This window comes from Heloderma suspectum, chromosome 4 (genome assembly GCF_057233095.1).
Source record: "Heloderma suspectum isolate Gila_16-S chromosome 4, 16-S_ref, whole genome shotgun sequence".
In the NCBI taxonomy this organism is placed as follows: domain Eukaryota; kingdom Metazoa; phylum Chordata; class Lepidosauria; order Squamata; family Helodermatidae; genus Heloderma; species Heloderma suspectum.
Window position 1 is genome coordinate 226,280,389 of NC_139461.1, and position 16,192 is coordinate 226,296,580.

Sequence of the window (16,192 nt, forward strand, 5' to 3'; positions counted from 1 at the left end):
GTCTGCTGAAATGAAGAAACCAGGAATGGATTTTTGTGAGAGAGGACTGTGAGGTCAGTCTGGTACTGAAAACAATTTCCTGGGCTGAGAAAATTTCCTGGGCACCTCTGCTCTCAGAGGTGCCCTGTTCCTCAGTTCTAAGGTGGATGCCTGCCCCTCTTTCTGAGCCACTCTTCTGTATATGGCTCAGGAGTGGATCTTGTACACTTGAAGTCTGCCCTCTCCCATTGTCTTGGAGAGACTGCTGAATACGGACCAGGGAAAGCAGAGTTCAAATCCTTGGTCATTTGGTGACCTTCAGCCAGTAATTAACTCTCATCTTAGCCTAACATATAAGGTTATTGTGGGGATAAAAATGGCTAAAACTCCATATATGCTGCCCTGAACGTTTTAGCAGAAGGGCGGGATGCAAATAGGATAAAGAATAAATGTACAACGTGGGAGCTGGCAAATGAAATCATGTATGCCGTGTGTGGAGATGTCCTCTGGGTGGGAGGAAGCTCCATTCACAAGAGTACCTGCAATTACCATATCAGTTATGATAATACAATTTTTATGTTCATTAAATGTTTTATGTACTGGGGAGCTTGTTCCTGTCCTCCAACTATCAGTTAAGTCAATTAGCTGACTAAGGAATTTCTTTGCCTTTCCCCATGTGATGCTTGCTTTAATCATATGAGCTCCTTTAAGCCACATTCCCAGTATGCTTAATTTAACTCAAACCAGGCTTCACACAGGCAGTTCTCTGCCTTTAGAATTAACTCAAAGTATCTTCAACTTTTCCAAAACAACTAGAGTCATCCCTTACTTCAAAGTCTACCTCAGGCTACTGATTTTTCTTTTGTTTTTTAATTCCTTGGGTGATCCCTTAAGGTAGGGTTGACTGAACACTTTAAAGCCTTAGAATATGAAGTTTATGAGTCTAATTTCATTGAACAAAAGCAAGATAATCCAGCATTAAACCTGTCAGAATACCGTCCAAGGGTAGGTTTCTTTTGTGACAATATGGAGTATGACTGAAAATTGTAGAATAGATGTGAGGTGGTAATGTAATTGTACTTTTTAAATATACTCATGGTTTATTAAACACACACACACACATCTCAGTGCCTTTCTAAAGCATATGAATCTGTCCATTCTTTAAGACCAGCCTCTGGGGGTCTTCGAGAGCCCTCATTTCCAGAAATTAGGTGAATTGAGATGAGGCCTTTTCTGTGGTGGTGCTCCATTTGTGGGAACCCTCTCCAGAAGCATTTGTGTGGAGCCAATCCTGCCACATTTGACAGCAAATTTTAGAACTGTTTTAATCACTTGAGCATTTGCTGGATGAGGAAGGGGAGGGCTGTCTTTCTGCTGGTACTATGTCAGCTGACTTTTACTTGATTTTTCCCTCTCTTAATGTATTGCTGTCTCACTGTATTGATTTTGAACATTGCCTTGAGCTGCCTTGGAGGCTTAATAGTGGAAAAGCAAAATATACATATTTTTAATCAATTAATCAAAAATAAATAATGCACATGTACACACCGAATGTTATTCTCCCCAACACACATGCACACACACATATATCCATGGGCTATTTCTGTCAGGGTGGATACTGAGCCCATAGAGCCCCAGATTAGTTCTGATTCTGAGGAGGACCAACCACCCGTGGGAGAGGAGCTCGCTCATCTCTCACAGGCACAGTGGCAGGGAGAGATTCCTCCTGCTTGCATTCCTGAGAGAGATAGTGACCCTAGCAGTGAGAGCGCGGGGGATGGGATCTTGCTGGATGCTCGGCGGAGACAGCGGGAGTGGCGCCTGATGGAGGGCTCTGAGAGGTGGCGCTCTGCTCGCTTGGTGCTAAAACAACGGTCGCGTCCCGAGGATCCTCAGGTAAGAGGGAGGACCTCTCCATAGCCCATAAGTTCAGACTGTTCCTGCTCTTCCTCTTCAAATGGGGACCAACTGCCTTACTCAGAGCTTAGGCTACTCTGCTAACTACCCCAGTGCATTTCCTTGCTTAGTTGCTGGTGATTAGCATCTGAAAGAGTCATTAAGTTGTAAAGGAATAAAGCCTTGGCAAGAATCCCTTTCATCTGTGTCAGTGAGTTGGCTATTGGAGGGGACTTAAAGAGGCACCTAGGGCGCTCCTGACAGCTTTTTAAAAAAATATCATATTCCAGATTAATTAATAACAAGTAACAGCAATTAATTAGCACTGAGTGGCCTCTGCCGTGGCCACTTATAATTCCCTCTAAATCCATAAATCTTAAGAGGATTTTGCATCTCAGCAAATATTATGAGAAGGGGACTTCTTTCTAAACGTGAAACTTTCCTGGCCAGCAGACCTAGATAATCATTCACTAAACTCGATTTCCCAAAATCTCACATAGGACAGATGAAGAGACTCCTGCAAAGCTCCCAATTTGTGCAAATCAAAGAGTGTCAAATATATTTGAAGCAATAAAAAAGTAATGAACCTTTCAACCACAACTTTATGTATGGCAGACCCAGAAACCACTGAAACAACTAGAGGATATCCGATTAACTGACTCTATACTGTAATCTGTGTGCTAGTGTGGCAGTAGTTAAAATGACCAGAGTTCTAGCAGGAGGTCGTTCCAAACTACCTCCATGTGTGCTCTTGAACTGTAGGATGGCATTTGTTGTCAATTCTACTTTTGATTCAGTTGTGTAGGAGCACCGTGAGTGCAAAACGATGGGGGAAGCCTGCTCCCAAAGGTGTGTTCATCAGACTGCATGCGGGTTTCCGGATTTGGAGTTATGCCGATAGAGCTTGGTAGTCTTGAAATTGCAGTCTCTTGGTCAAGAACAAGATGGCTCAGTTTCCTCTAACTTTTGTTTGTTTGTTTAAGTGGATAGTCATTTGGATCCAGCTGCATCGGCCATGTGCACTTCGACATGCATGGCTTAATCTTTGAGACAAGCAAATGTGGGGTGAATGCCAGTATCTGGGGCAATTTTGGTTTTGGTAGATTGTAACACTTTAAAATAGTTAACGTCATGCTGACTCTAAAAATGCGGCATTTTAAAATGTTTGGATAGTTAATGGGAGCATTTTTGAAGTTAGCTTGTAATAGACGTTATGTAGTTAGACTGTAAATGTCTCAGTTGTCATATTAATGAAATTGATCGCAAGAGGTGTTTTCTGCTTATACAGGTGAATGCTTTCTGAGTACTGGTGAACTGATTTTATTAATAGTTTTATATTTTATCAAAAAGCACAACTGGTTTGTTACAGTGCCGCACTGTTTTCTAGAGTTCTGTACTACATGCAAGTACTGCAAATCAAGCCTGCAGAATAAATTAAATCCTGTGTCATAGAAGCCTTAATGCATCACACTACATGTTTGGGGATTCACTGTAATTGTGAAAGGATGAGGGAAGCATTCTTTGGACATGCCCAATTGAATTCTCTTTATTTTTTTGCTGTAAAGGAAAAAACATAGCTTAGTGTTAGGGCACTAGGAATGGGGTCATCCTTCCTGCCAGCCCGCCTCCCCACCCCCCATAGAACAGCTGTTTGTTCTAATTGCATGATTGAATGGATCAAGCATTCAAATGGAAGACTTTGCATTGAGAGTTCGTGGGGCTTGTAGTCAAACTCCATGATCTCCAGCTGCAAATGACGCTGTGCAACCAAGGTGTCTGTCCTGCAGTCTACTTCTCCATGGTAAGGATTTATACTGGGGGGATGGGTTAGTAAGCAGTGGAAGGCATGGTGATGTTATGCAAGCCCCAACTTGAGTTAGGCTAAGCCTGAAAGGCAGTTTATTTGATTTGATTTGGCACTTCCTTATTCAAGAAGAGGGATATTGCCTTTTGAGTTCCTCCCCCTGTCCCAAATACTCACCCCATTCCTATAAAATACATTCTTTGCATTACATAAAGGCTCAGGTTCAATCTTGGCAGACCAGTTAGAGATGGGCTGTTTTTATAGTGCCACACCCTCTCCAGGACTCCATTCCTAGTGCCCATTTTCTAAGGTTCAGATGTCGGGTGAATATTTGCCCATGGCCTTTTAATAACAGGAATTCGTTTGTTTTTATTTCTGATGGTTGCTTTTAAAGATTTATTGCAAGTGTATGAAGTCGAATGTCTACACACTGTGGAATGGTGCTCTTCTCTTATTGGATTTAGCCAGAGGGTAAAGAACATTTTGTTTTTAAAAGCATTTCCAGCTTGGCATGAGTAATTGGTTTTTAATTGAACTCGGCTTTTAAATTGATGATCTGTATGCTGTTTTTAGTGACTGGTGATGTTTCATAGGTGTGTAATACTGTTCATGTATTGTAATTCCATTGTTTAAGTATTTTGTAAGTCACCTTACAAAGGCATATGATAAATACAATAAACAATAAAATATAATTTGAAAAATAAATGGTGAAGATGAGAGGTCCAATTGGCATGGGCACCTACTGATAACAAGTTTTGCTCACAGAATCCCAAGACTTATACTTGTGAGAGGGCTATGCTGCTTCATGTAAAAGAATTAAGCTCAAGCAAATCCTTTTCTATTCCCCAGGGAACTTAAGAAAAAAATTGGTATCAAACAAAATCACGTAGTAGCTAATATTTATCAACGTTCACAGCTATGATCCTATTAATAATGTTACTGTATTCTGACCATAGAAGCTTTACTCTTCATATTGGATATTTTCCCTACATCTTTGGCTCCTCTATAGTAATTTGCAATCAAAGCCTTAAAACCATAAGTTAATTATGTGAATCTGTAAATACAACCATTTTAATCAGGGTACATGTTTCTTTTAATCTGTCTCTGCATATTTGCCCACAGCTGTTTCATATACATATAAAGTTGTTAACCGGAAAAGAAAAATTGTACAGGTAATGTCAGTGCAAGCTTCCTTAATCTCAGCAATAGGGCATCAGTTGAAGTATTCTGAGGGCTGCCTCAGACATTACACTTTTCGTACATGAGTGTAGCACCAGTGTACCTCACAGAGACATCAGTGTGTAGCACCAGTGTGAAAATCACACAGGCACCCTATTTTGCTGAATGGTGAAATAGAGTTATTCCAATGCTAATAACTACATTTCAAGTGTACACATGGCAACATAGTGTGTGGTCTTTATAGATTATGTGCAGGCATGCATACCAGTGATGGAACATTTCATGTGTGAAGTGGATTTCTCAAAGATGATAGACAGAAGTGCAGAGAGTGCAGTCTTTTAGTACCATAAAATGCAGTTAATCTGATCCTGAAGACTTGAACTCATTTAAAGTTTCATGACCAAGTCCTTAGAAGTCCAGGCCTGACCCATCACCAGTCATGGTACCTATGCGAAATTGTACGCAGTTCCCCTTTGGGAAGTAAATGGAGACAAAATAGTTCAACAGTTGCACCTTCTCTTTGTCACCTGTTCACATATCATCATCCTTACTGAGCAATGGCCCTACTGTTTCCTGCCGCTCCCCCTTGCTTCAAACATACCTGGAAAATCCCTTTTTGTTGCTCTTAGCAACCCTTGCTAGCCTCAGCTCATTCTGAGCTTTCACTTTCCTGACACTGTCCCTACAAATCTGGACTACTTGCCTATATTCATCCTTGGTGATTGTCCCACGTTCCACTTCTGTGTCGCTCTTTATTTTCAGCGTATCACTACATTTTTTGTTCAGCTGCATTGGGTATTTTTATATGTCTCCCATTTTTCTTGCTTATGATTGAGGTCTTCAAGAAAAATATTTTTGTCTCCTTAATTCTTCATGAGAATATGGTTAATCAGTTCCTTTTTTCTACTTTAGTCCAGAAAACATTATCTCCTAGGACAGATTGCCCTATGGGTTGCTCATGGATGTGTTTTGGTTTGTGTCCCAGGTCTTGCATTGGAAAAGCCTTTGGAGAACCTAGTTCTAAGAGCCTCTAGCCCCCTGTGGATTTTACTGTGGTCTCTAGGAAAGAGTGTGGTTGGTGGGTGGGTGGGAATCAACTTTTTAGACATCTTAGAGCTCTTTCCTGAGCTACAGTGGGTCTTTTCTGGCAGTTTCTAATGCTTTGTGATTGCACAGAGGGTTTCCTAGTCAGGATGCTGAACAACTTGGTGATGTCACAGGATTTTTGATAAGCTTAGTCTTGCATTTTGCAGACCTGCCTAGACTTGGTAGGTTGGATCCAGACTTAGGTTCTATTGAAATCCATGTGAAAAATTATTTCCGTTGAAGTCTCAATGATTTCAGTGGAAATTAAGAGGAATTAACTTAGTCTGGATCCACACCAGAGTGTATCAGAATTATATCTTGACTGTGTAGGATTTGATTAGCCATCTATCTAGCCATTAATATCTATGGGCTAATGACAGAGGAGTGGCTTGTGGTAAATCTAGGCCATGGACAGGCAACCTGATGCCCTCTAGATGTTTGGGCTGCAACTCCTGCATGACTAATGATTGGGAATTATGGGAGTTGTAGTCCAAAACAATTGGAGGGCACTAGGTTGCCTACCTAGGTTGCCTACTCTAAGCCAACCTCCAGATCTGATTTTACTGTGTCCCACTGGTATGCCACCCTTAATATTTGTCCAGGGTGTTACCACAACAAAACAGCTGCCTCCTTGTGCTAATCCATGTTCTAGGAAGAAATCAAGAATAGTGTTAGGGATTCTTAACATGATGGCTGTGGGAAAGTGGGCCTCACAGTTCAAGATGACATATGGCCTTTTTTCATGCTCCCAGATGCTGTCTAGCCTACTAATGAAAAGATCTGTAGGTTTCCCACAAGAAGAAGTTGCTGAATTATATTTTGTGCATGCTCACAGAGTACCTGTATAGTGAGAACCTGACAAATGGTCTTCTGAAAGCAAATCCATTCTGTTATCTCTCCTTTTCCTTGAATATACATAATGCTTCTATGCTTGAAAAGCTCAGCAGTGGCACAAGAGGAAGCCAAGCAGTGGGGCGCCAGTTAGGCTCTACGATTTCTGTGAAAGAATTTATAACATTGGTGTGTAAAGAAAACAAGAAGAATGAATGGGCCATTGGCTGTGGCGAGTCAATGGAACCGTCTTGTCGTCTTCGCTCTTGTCTCTGTATAAATAAAGCATTGTTGTCCATCCTTGGCATTTGTGCTTCATTGCGATAAATTGGTCTTGATGTGTCTGACATTTTTAACCAAGTCTTTGTAATGGGCTGGTTTGGAGAACTCTGGCTTCCCTATACTTTGCATCAACGCAAACTTTGATGTGCTTGACAGCAGTCACTGTCATATACCAGGTTAACTCTCTTTTTCTTCCCAGGCCAGGGAAAACCAGAGTAAAAGAGAAAGAGAACATTTGGACACAAGTCCACTAAAGCTTCAAAGCTATGGGAGCAAGTAAGGACAGCTGAGCTACACCTGCAACTATGTGCTTTTTTTAATGGCCTGCTGTTAGTATTACAGTGAAGTTTGCTTTGAAATGAAACAATGCACTTTCACCAGTATTTTTGCACTGATTGGTCATTTGTTTGCTCAAGCTCCTGTGCTTAACTTCACATTTCCTAGTGTAAGAACTAGACTTAAAACCAAGATTGAGATGGTGAAAGGCTTAGCTGCCACTTGGGTTTAACTCCCTGCCTATAAGTGATGTACACTGGCAACTGGTAGCTTCTGCTTATTGAGTTAAATGCTCAGATTTTCTTTTTAATTGAGATTATTGATCTCTTGTCCTTTTCTCTTCATAAACAGATGATGCCTTTCCTGCCTTTCTCATATCCACCATTCTAATGTTTCTTGCCAAGCGTAGGACCCCAAATGCTACTGAGATTCCTACATAACCTTCCTGCCAGTTAGCTATGTTTCACTATAATTTTTATATTTTCATTGCTTGTTCCTGTTTTCCAAAAGCAGACTTTACCCTCAGCCACTTTATCCTCATGCCTTTTCTAATGGTGATGAAGATTCCTTCTATTATATGAATGGAAAAGACCAATTCCTTAGAGGCTTAACCTCAAATAGATTTCAGCTGAACAACTCTATTATGTTGTGTTATTTTTTCAAAATGGCAGTCTCTTAGGTTCATCTGTTTTGGGCAAGGTGCAAGTAAATGTGGGCATTTATAGAAATTAATTTGCTTACATATCAAACTAGAAAAAACCCCCACCATAGCTGGAAAGTTTCCAAAGATTGTTGTTACTTCATAGTGAAGTGTTACCAGAGTTAGAATACCACCACTATGGTATCTTCACAATGTCTTCCTTTTATATGTGAGCCAGAAATTTTGGTGGTTTCCCTCTTAGGGCTTTTGTCATGTTTAGCAGGGTCCTTTGCATTGTATCTTGAGCTAATTTTTAAAAAAATTGGGGGGAGTTTTCAGAACTTCAGATTGCAATGCGATGAGATTGCTGTTCAGGGAACAGCAGATAGAGGGAATTAAACGCCGCACTTCGAATAAGCAATGTCTTGCATATATATAAAGGGGTTCGCTAGTTCACAACCAGCATGAAATGTACACCGTGTTTGAAAGCATGGCATGGACTTTAAGAAATGTGCTTAATGAAATCTCATGTGCCTGTCTCTTCAGCTAAGGCATCAATCTTCCTCATGGGACATGTGGGGGTGAAAAGAGAGTTTCATCTATAAAACTGCCATACTCCAGAGCAACCTCTACAAAATGAAGTTAGATATCTCTGTCATGGTGCTACGTGGTCTGGAATATATGGGACCTTTGAGACTTTTATGTGTGGATCTTGTTTTGTGGTGAGGGGCTGGAGTTGGCCTTCTGCTGCCTTCCAAGCCTCTCACTGTATAATGTTTGTTTAAAAGGAAATTAGCTAATTCTTCAAAAATATTTTACTATGTTAAATTCCGACACTATCAACTCCATAATTATTTATTCTTTCTTTTCCAACTTAGTAATATTTTTTATTTTAATGAGTTCTCCTGGTGGCCTTTACTTTTCCCATTGCTGCCACTATTCTATTGCCTTCAAATTGGAAACCCATAAGAAAATGTCAATGAGGGCAGTTTTGTTCACTGAGCAGTTTTATAGTAGCAAATTCTGGGGGCAAGGGGAGAAAAGCATAACCTTGTGGACACTGCTGAATTCTTGACTCATCTCTGAATATTCAGTTCCCTTTGAACTGCAGTGGGAAGCTCACTGTCCTTGCCTGTTAATATCAGGCCAGTGGTGTGTTAGGGGGAGGGAAGAAAAGCAAATTTGGGGTCAGAGCTGGCCCTACCATTAGGCAGAGTGAGGCGGCCTACTCAGCAGGCAGATGCTGAGGGGTGGGGAGCAGTGGCTAAATATTGGAGGACTATGTGTGCAATACAACTTGCCCTGTTACCACTAAGCTAGCCTGCTGCCATCAGGTGTGTGTGTGTGGGGGGGGACCCTGTTCCATCTCTGGTGTTGAAATAAAATTCAGATGCCAGTCTGGTCAGCTTCTGTACATGAAACAGGGAGAGACACCATTTTGTCCTTTGCCTCAGATAGCAAAATGCCTTAGGCCAGCCCTGTTTGGAGTATATCAGAGTTTTTCCAGATCAGATGTAGACACCAAAATTCAGTGATCAAAATAAACCTGTGTTGATGATACCCTGTTTAAAAATTGTCATATTGGAACTGCTGTTAGGTTGTGTGATGGGGGAAGAGAAGGGAATTAGGAGTTGTAAATGTTGAAAGACAGTTGCCTGACTTTCTGCAGTGGTTCCCACAAGAGCAGGATAGTTTGGTGGAGAGTTCTGAATACTGTTCCACACTACTTTTCTTATCCCCGAGTAAGCAGTTAATGTTCACTTGCACATGCACAATGTTTCAAATATCTACTGGTCACTTGTCATTTTAAGAAATATCTCTGTACCCTTCCAAAAACCTATCCTGTTTACTGAGTTTGTTCATTTATGCCATTTTAACATCCAGAATTAGAATGTTATGATGACTTGTAAAGCAGCTATGAGAGCTGTCTCATCGCTGCTTATAATATTATTGCAATTCAAGAGAATATGGCTTTGGGGATTTTTCTTATGGCCAAGATGGCGACTTTGCTTTTTGAGAGTAACTATATAGTCAAGGATAACTCAGTAGTGTAAATCTGCTGCAAAATAATCAGATTCAAAACCATAATGGTTGTATTTATAATCAACTAGGCATGTTTTCTCTTTCTTGTTGTTCTTGTTTTTGTTTAATCTATTCAGAATTGCATTGCTTAATTCTTTCTCCAGTCATATGTGGGCCTGTGGGTTTACCAGTGATATTTTCTAATTTCATACCCCTGTATATTCCTGTGTAGCATACTGAAGCTTTGACATTATTCAGCCTGCTGGGCTTGGAAGAGATCTCTCCTTTGTAGCTCCTTTACTGTGCTTCAGGTACCATAAATATAGAGCAGGCCAGTAAACACGAAAAATGTGCCACCTAATAATATCAGTATAATATCTGGGTAAATTGTAGCCATTCTTGAAAGCAAAGCAGCACTGAAAGTATATTGTAAGAATCATTGTGTAAAAAATCATTTTGCTCTCAAAGCAAATTTACCTGTTGTGCCAATATATATTCTGGCTAAATAAAGGCAACACCAATAAAAATGTGGTACTCTTGAAGTAAATTTTATGTCTATTTCTTGTTCATTTTTAACATAGTATTTGTTTGCTTATTTTTGTGTGTGTTTTCTAGCCAAACAAGTATGTCTAGCAGAAAAAATTAGCTGTGGAGACTCCAGCAACAAATGTATTCCTTCTTCATGGAGATGTGATGGAGAAAAAGACTGTGAAAGTGGAATTGATGAGGCTGGCTGCACTAATGGTGAGTCTTAATAACATGCCTTTCATGCCCATGGCTCAGTGTGCCCAAACAACAAATTATCTGATTTCAGTTAATGTATCCCTTCCCTCCTGTCTAACTCAGCCTTTCTGGATAAATGCAGAAAGAAGGGATGGAGAACTGCATTTCTATGCTGGGCGTGGAGGAGGGACAGAACACTAATATCCTTCCTTTGCTGGCTGCTCACTCACCTGCATACAATTCCTGGTCACCCTTGGCTACCAGTTTAGTGGTTAAATCCAAGGCTGGACTAAATGTGAAGGACCAATAACCAGAGGTTGGAAAGATTGCTTCTGTTAACTGCATCCTCCCACTTCTCTTTCCTTTTGACTTGCTGGCGTTTCTCTTTTCTTAGAAAGAGATACAATAGTCAAATTAAATTCTCTGGATGAAGATGACCATGTTTCTGCTGTTTGCAAGCCTTCTGAGTTTTAAAGGCTTGATTTCAATCCTTTTGGCAATCCAAATCTGATAAAATCCCTCTGAGCTTATCTACTGATACTTGTAAGCATTCCTGTTTCTTTTCTGTTTAAAATCTTTCCCATCTTTTCTTTCTCGTCTTTGCTATATGTTTGTCCTCAGCATAGATAGGAAAAAAACTACCTCTGTGTTCCTTCGTTATGAGTTTACATTTGGCGGGGGGAGAGGCTGGGGGCATCTTTTTTTTTGCCTTGCTTGTTTGAAAGTTCACGTGCAGCTATCAAGCTCATTCCCTGAAATGTGAATCCTTCTGTCACATTAGAGGCTGTGCCTTTCACAGAAAGTATCGGAATTTCAAAGTGACATCACACTCGTAAATCATTTTGAAGGGGAGTAATTTTCTCATCTCACTGTGCCAGCCCCCACCCTACCTAAGAACTAGGGGAAAGTGTCCAAGAAGAGAACTGAACAGCTCTGTTTAAAATCTATATAAATTGCACCATTTTATGGGAAGCAGCATGTATGCCTTGCTTTATTTGGGGCTTCAATAAATTCTTATCTGAGACTTGTGGAAGACTCATGCCACTCAAAACTTTAATTAAAAAGGGTTGGACCATGAAGTAGAGCTTTGGTAATGAGCTTATCTACTCATCTTACTCAGACTCAACGAATCCTTTTGGATTATGGCTGGCAAACAGAGGGCCTTCCCAGATGGTAAGGTTTACTGTTGAGAGGTTGTATAGTCATCTGCAGACTTCACTCCAGGAAATGCTCTGGTGCGGGGGAGTCGTTGTGTATCACATTCAAACTGCTAAATCAAATTGCTGATTAAACAGTCAAGCAAATTCAGCTGTCTCGGGTGCTTTCCTGGCAGGGGCAGAGGGGCAGGGGACATTCTCTTGCAGTAATGTCATGAATGCCTGTTGGATGGTGCCTGGGACACATAACCAAATGCATCACAAGTCCATTCCCCAGATATCTGCGCCATTCTGAGTCCCCTGCTAGTTTTCAAAGGCATTTCCCTTGGTGTGTGTTTTTCTTCTTTTTCTTTAGATAAGGGCACTTGCCCATCTCTCCAATATGCGCCATGTTGACAAAATTAAAAACCAAACCAGAACAGTGACAGTAACCCCCTTCTATCCTGTGAGAATGGAGGTCTCGCTAAATTTGACTAGGACCAGTAAAGAGAATGGATCTTTACCCCACAGGAAAAATACCTTAATCTAGAAAGGCCCATAATGCCCACATGGGATCAGTCACCCTTCTGATGCAAATTTACATCATTGAAAATATCCATGGGGCTTCACCACATGTCTTTCTAAACCGTAAAGGCACTCATAGTATCATAGAATGGTAGGATTGGAAGGGGCCTACAAGGCCATCGAGTCCAACCCCCTGCTTAATGCAGGAATCCAAGTCAGAGCATCAGTCAGTGGTGTGTACATTTGTACAGGCATCTCCCACATTTCTTTTTTATTTATGGTCCCACAAAGGGCTGCCTAAGTGTATTCGGATAACCGGCATGAATGTATGTTGGGGCAGGGAGGGAGACCAACATCTGTGTCAGCAACCTGCTGTTAGTATTTCTCTTGGGCAGCATCCAACCAGGCCCCTCCGCAAGTGATCCTGTTCCTCAAACGGCTTCCACTCCTTATGCAACAGGGATTTAGTGTTTCCTTTAGGAAGTCCCAAAATGAGCAGAAATTCTCATTTCTGGATTGGGATGGGTCAGCAGAGCTCTGTGAGCCCTGCTGACCTGCCCCGTTCCAGAAACAAGTGTTTCCACTCATTTCCGTTCCTGAGGAAGCTCTAAATCCCCGTTGCTCAAGTGGTGGGTGCCACTTTGCAGAACAGAATCACTAGTGGTCCCCACTTGTGAAATGGCCTGCTTGGGTATTGCCCACTGTGTAATAAGTATGAAAAGAGACAGCAGGGCCTCAGTGCAAATAGCATGAAGCCTCTAGAAAAGCTCTAGAGGCTGTGCAGTTGCTGATTCACAACCTCCTTGTGGGAAAATTGCCAGTGCAGAAGCTTCTTGATTCTCCTCAGCATTGATGTTGTTGGCTTAGCTCTGTGAAAATTAAAAACCCTTTCTTCATCTGTCACCCTGTAAGGATAACTGTAGATTTTCTTGCCGCAGTGAGTTATTTTAGAGAATATAAGGGTAATCAGTCTTCCTTGCCCCAACCAAGTAGCTCACCTTGGAAAGTCTAGGCTCAATAAGCTGTTACTGGCTTCGATTTGGGAATTCTAATAATACAAAGAAAAACAACCTTGTTAAAGGGTGGTTCTCCCAGCTCGTAATATAATCCCCCAAAGAGATGGCAAAAGGCCTCTGATGTGAGTTATAAAACATCAGTGGGAGAGTAATCATCAAACACAGTGGGATTTGTGCTATAAAAACTGCCGCACTTTCCCTCCTCCACCACCACTATCCTTTTAAGCCATGGTTAATTATAGGTCTAACTGCTGCCAGCTGGGCAGCCCGAGAACCTAGGCACTAACCTAAGTGGGAAGATCTGATCCCACAGGGAACAGAGAGATCAAAATCAATCCTGAAAGGCTCAGGCTGCATCTTTTTAAAAGGAAACTACCTTTTAAGCTCTGATATGGTGCAGCAAGTTCATTCATGCGGCAGCACTGTTGAATTCCCTACACATAAATATTCTTGGGCTCAAGCTTGCTTTGGCTGGCCTGAAGGAAGCAACATGGGCAGTGGGAGTACACGTGATTGCTGTGGATATTGCGTTTGGGACAGCCTTTTTGTCTGACTAGCTTCCTCCTTGGCCATTCGGTACATGGGCCATCTTGCAGCCAACAATTCCCCAAGTGAATACATACAGTCATTTAGCAAGTGGCAACTCACTTGAGAAGTATCATTCTGCTGAGTAATATGGAGAATTTTTACCATCGTTCTGCACCTGATCGGAAATTTGTGAAGGCAGAGGCACAGTGAAACTGTCCTTGTCACTTGGCAGGATGCTACAGAAGACAGGCTTACCAAGTGGCTACAGCTCACTGTGATAAATCTGTACTCACCCAGAAGCATTTAAAAAAGGCCAGTTCCCACCCACAGCCTCTTAATGTAGTATGACATCCACTGCCCCTCTCCCTTGCTCCATGTTCCAGCAAATCTGGTTTTAAGTTTTCCCATGGACAACCAAATCTTTAGCTTTAACCAATATTTACCAGTAACACAAAGCATCCTGTTTAATTCTACTCTAGAGACAAAACTACCTTCAGTTCAGTGGTCTTCTAGATGAAATATCCATACTGTTAATGGATACATCTCTCCCTATCGATCTATTGAGTTAGGCATCTAAAGGGATGATTTTATCAGGGAATCATTGGAGAGTAGCGGGAGCATCAGATTGATTTTACTGAAGGTATCTCTTACTTAGACTAGAAAGAGATTAAGCAGAATCTATCCCGGTCCTCCCATGCAGCTGTTTCAGTATGTGCTCATTCAGGCTAGAGAAATATTGCATGCTGTTTTATAGCATGTAGTTTATAGCATGATCAAAAAGGTCTTAAAATGTCTTTAAAAAGTTACTCTTCTGGGGTTATTTTGTGGCAGAAAAGTACACCACTGGCCACGTCCCTTACTTTGATTTTCTAAGGCACACCTTTTGTCTCTGGAAAGTAGAAAAATCCTTTCAGATTATTTTTATTCTGGTACTAGCTGATATACCCGGCATTGCCCAGGATATAATTTTGTCATAGGCACTATTTGTTAGAAACACATTAAGGTAGGTTTACGCTTCTTGGAAAGGCCCCATAAGAAAGGTGAAAAGTTGAATCCACCAGGCTTGATTAAAAAAGCACAACAATTATAATGAGCAGATTGAATAAAAAACACTACTAAAAATGCAAGAGAATCCGTAAGCACTACTACAGTATAATCCACACTGAATCTCATACCACTATTAAAATGTTCAACAGAGGCTTCCTTGCTGGATATTGCAGGAACAGGGGAGAGAAACTGAATGCTCCCCACAGTCAGAAAAGAAAACATGAGTAAAGGGGAGGGAGCAAACAGCAGCCAGCCAATCCAAGGTGAAGGAAGTCAGAGTGAATGGGAGAGAGACCAATAGAATGAAAGATGGCCAATAGGATGACTGGTAGCTGAAATCAGAAACCTGGCCTGTACCATGATTGAGAGGGTGTACTTGTTAGTAAGGGAAAGTATAAACAAAGTAATGATGTAACTCAGTGACTCCTGTCATATGCTCTGGCAAGTGAGAATGTGAACTAAAAGCGGCAGCAATTCTAGGGCCCAAATGGCAGGCTCAGTGGCCCCTGCAGTGTGAATAGGCCCAGGGGAGCTCCCCTTATGCCCTGTCTTACAGACAGCCCTGCAGCCAGCCACAAACACACAAACCCAAAAACCTTCAATTCAGCTACACTTAAAATTCCGCTATTTTGCCCTTCATTTTGCAATTGCCTTCTCAATTCCCCCCAGTTCACTCTTTTATGAATAAAGCCCTGAGTCTCCACTCCACTGTGTCATCCCAGCCCCTCAGACAGGTGAGCACACACCGCACCACATTTCACATTAGTGTTAATCACACACTACTAACAGATACATCTGGCATTGAAAGGGGTAAAGATATTTAACACTAACTTGCTCGCTCGCTGGATATTGCAGGAACAGGGGAGAGAAACTAAATGCTCTGCATAGTCAGAAAAGAAACCATGAGTAAAGGAAACAAACGGTGGCCAGCCAATCCAAGGTGAAGGAAGTCAGAGTGAATGAGAGAGAGAATGAAAGAAACTTTTTGAAACTTGTTCAAAAACAACAGGAGGAACAGAAAGGGAGGTGGGGTTGCACTGTATGTGAAAAATACAGATCTCTGCACAGAAATACAGGAGGATGAGCTTGGTAGCCCCATCGAGAGCATCTGGATCAAAATAAATGGAGCAAAGAATAAAGGGAACCTGGTGGTCGGAGTCTACTACCAGCCACCCAATCAAGGAGAAGAAGAGGATGAAACTTTTGAAAAGCAAATAGCCAG

General features: G+C 41.5%; 1 protein-coding gene across 4 annotated transcripts in view; it reads left to right on the forward strand.

Annotated features, from left to right (window-relative positions):
* LRP8 (LDL receptor related protein 8) overlaps positions 1–16,192 on the forward strand; it is a 309,826-nt gene that overhangs the window by 229,359 nt on the left and 64,275 nt on the right. For all 4 annotated transcript variants that reach the window (XM_084852479.1, XM_084852478.1, XM_084852480.1 and 1 more), the window contains exon 4: positions 10,611–10,739. In XM_084852479.1, the coding sequence (XP_084708605.1) occupies positions 10,611–10,739 (129 nt within the window). The remainder of the gene's footprint in view (positions 1–10,610; positions 10,740–16,192) is intronic.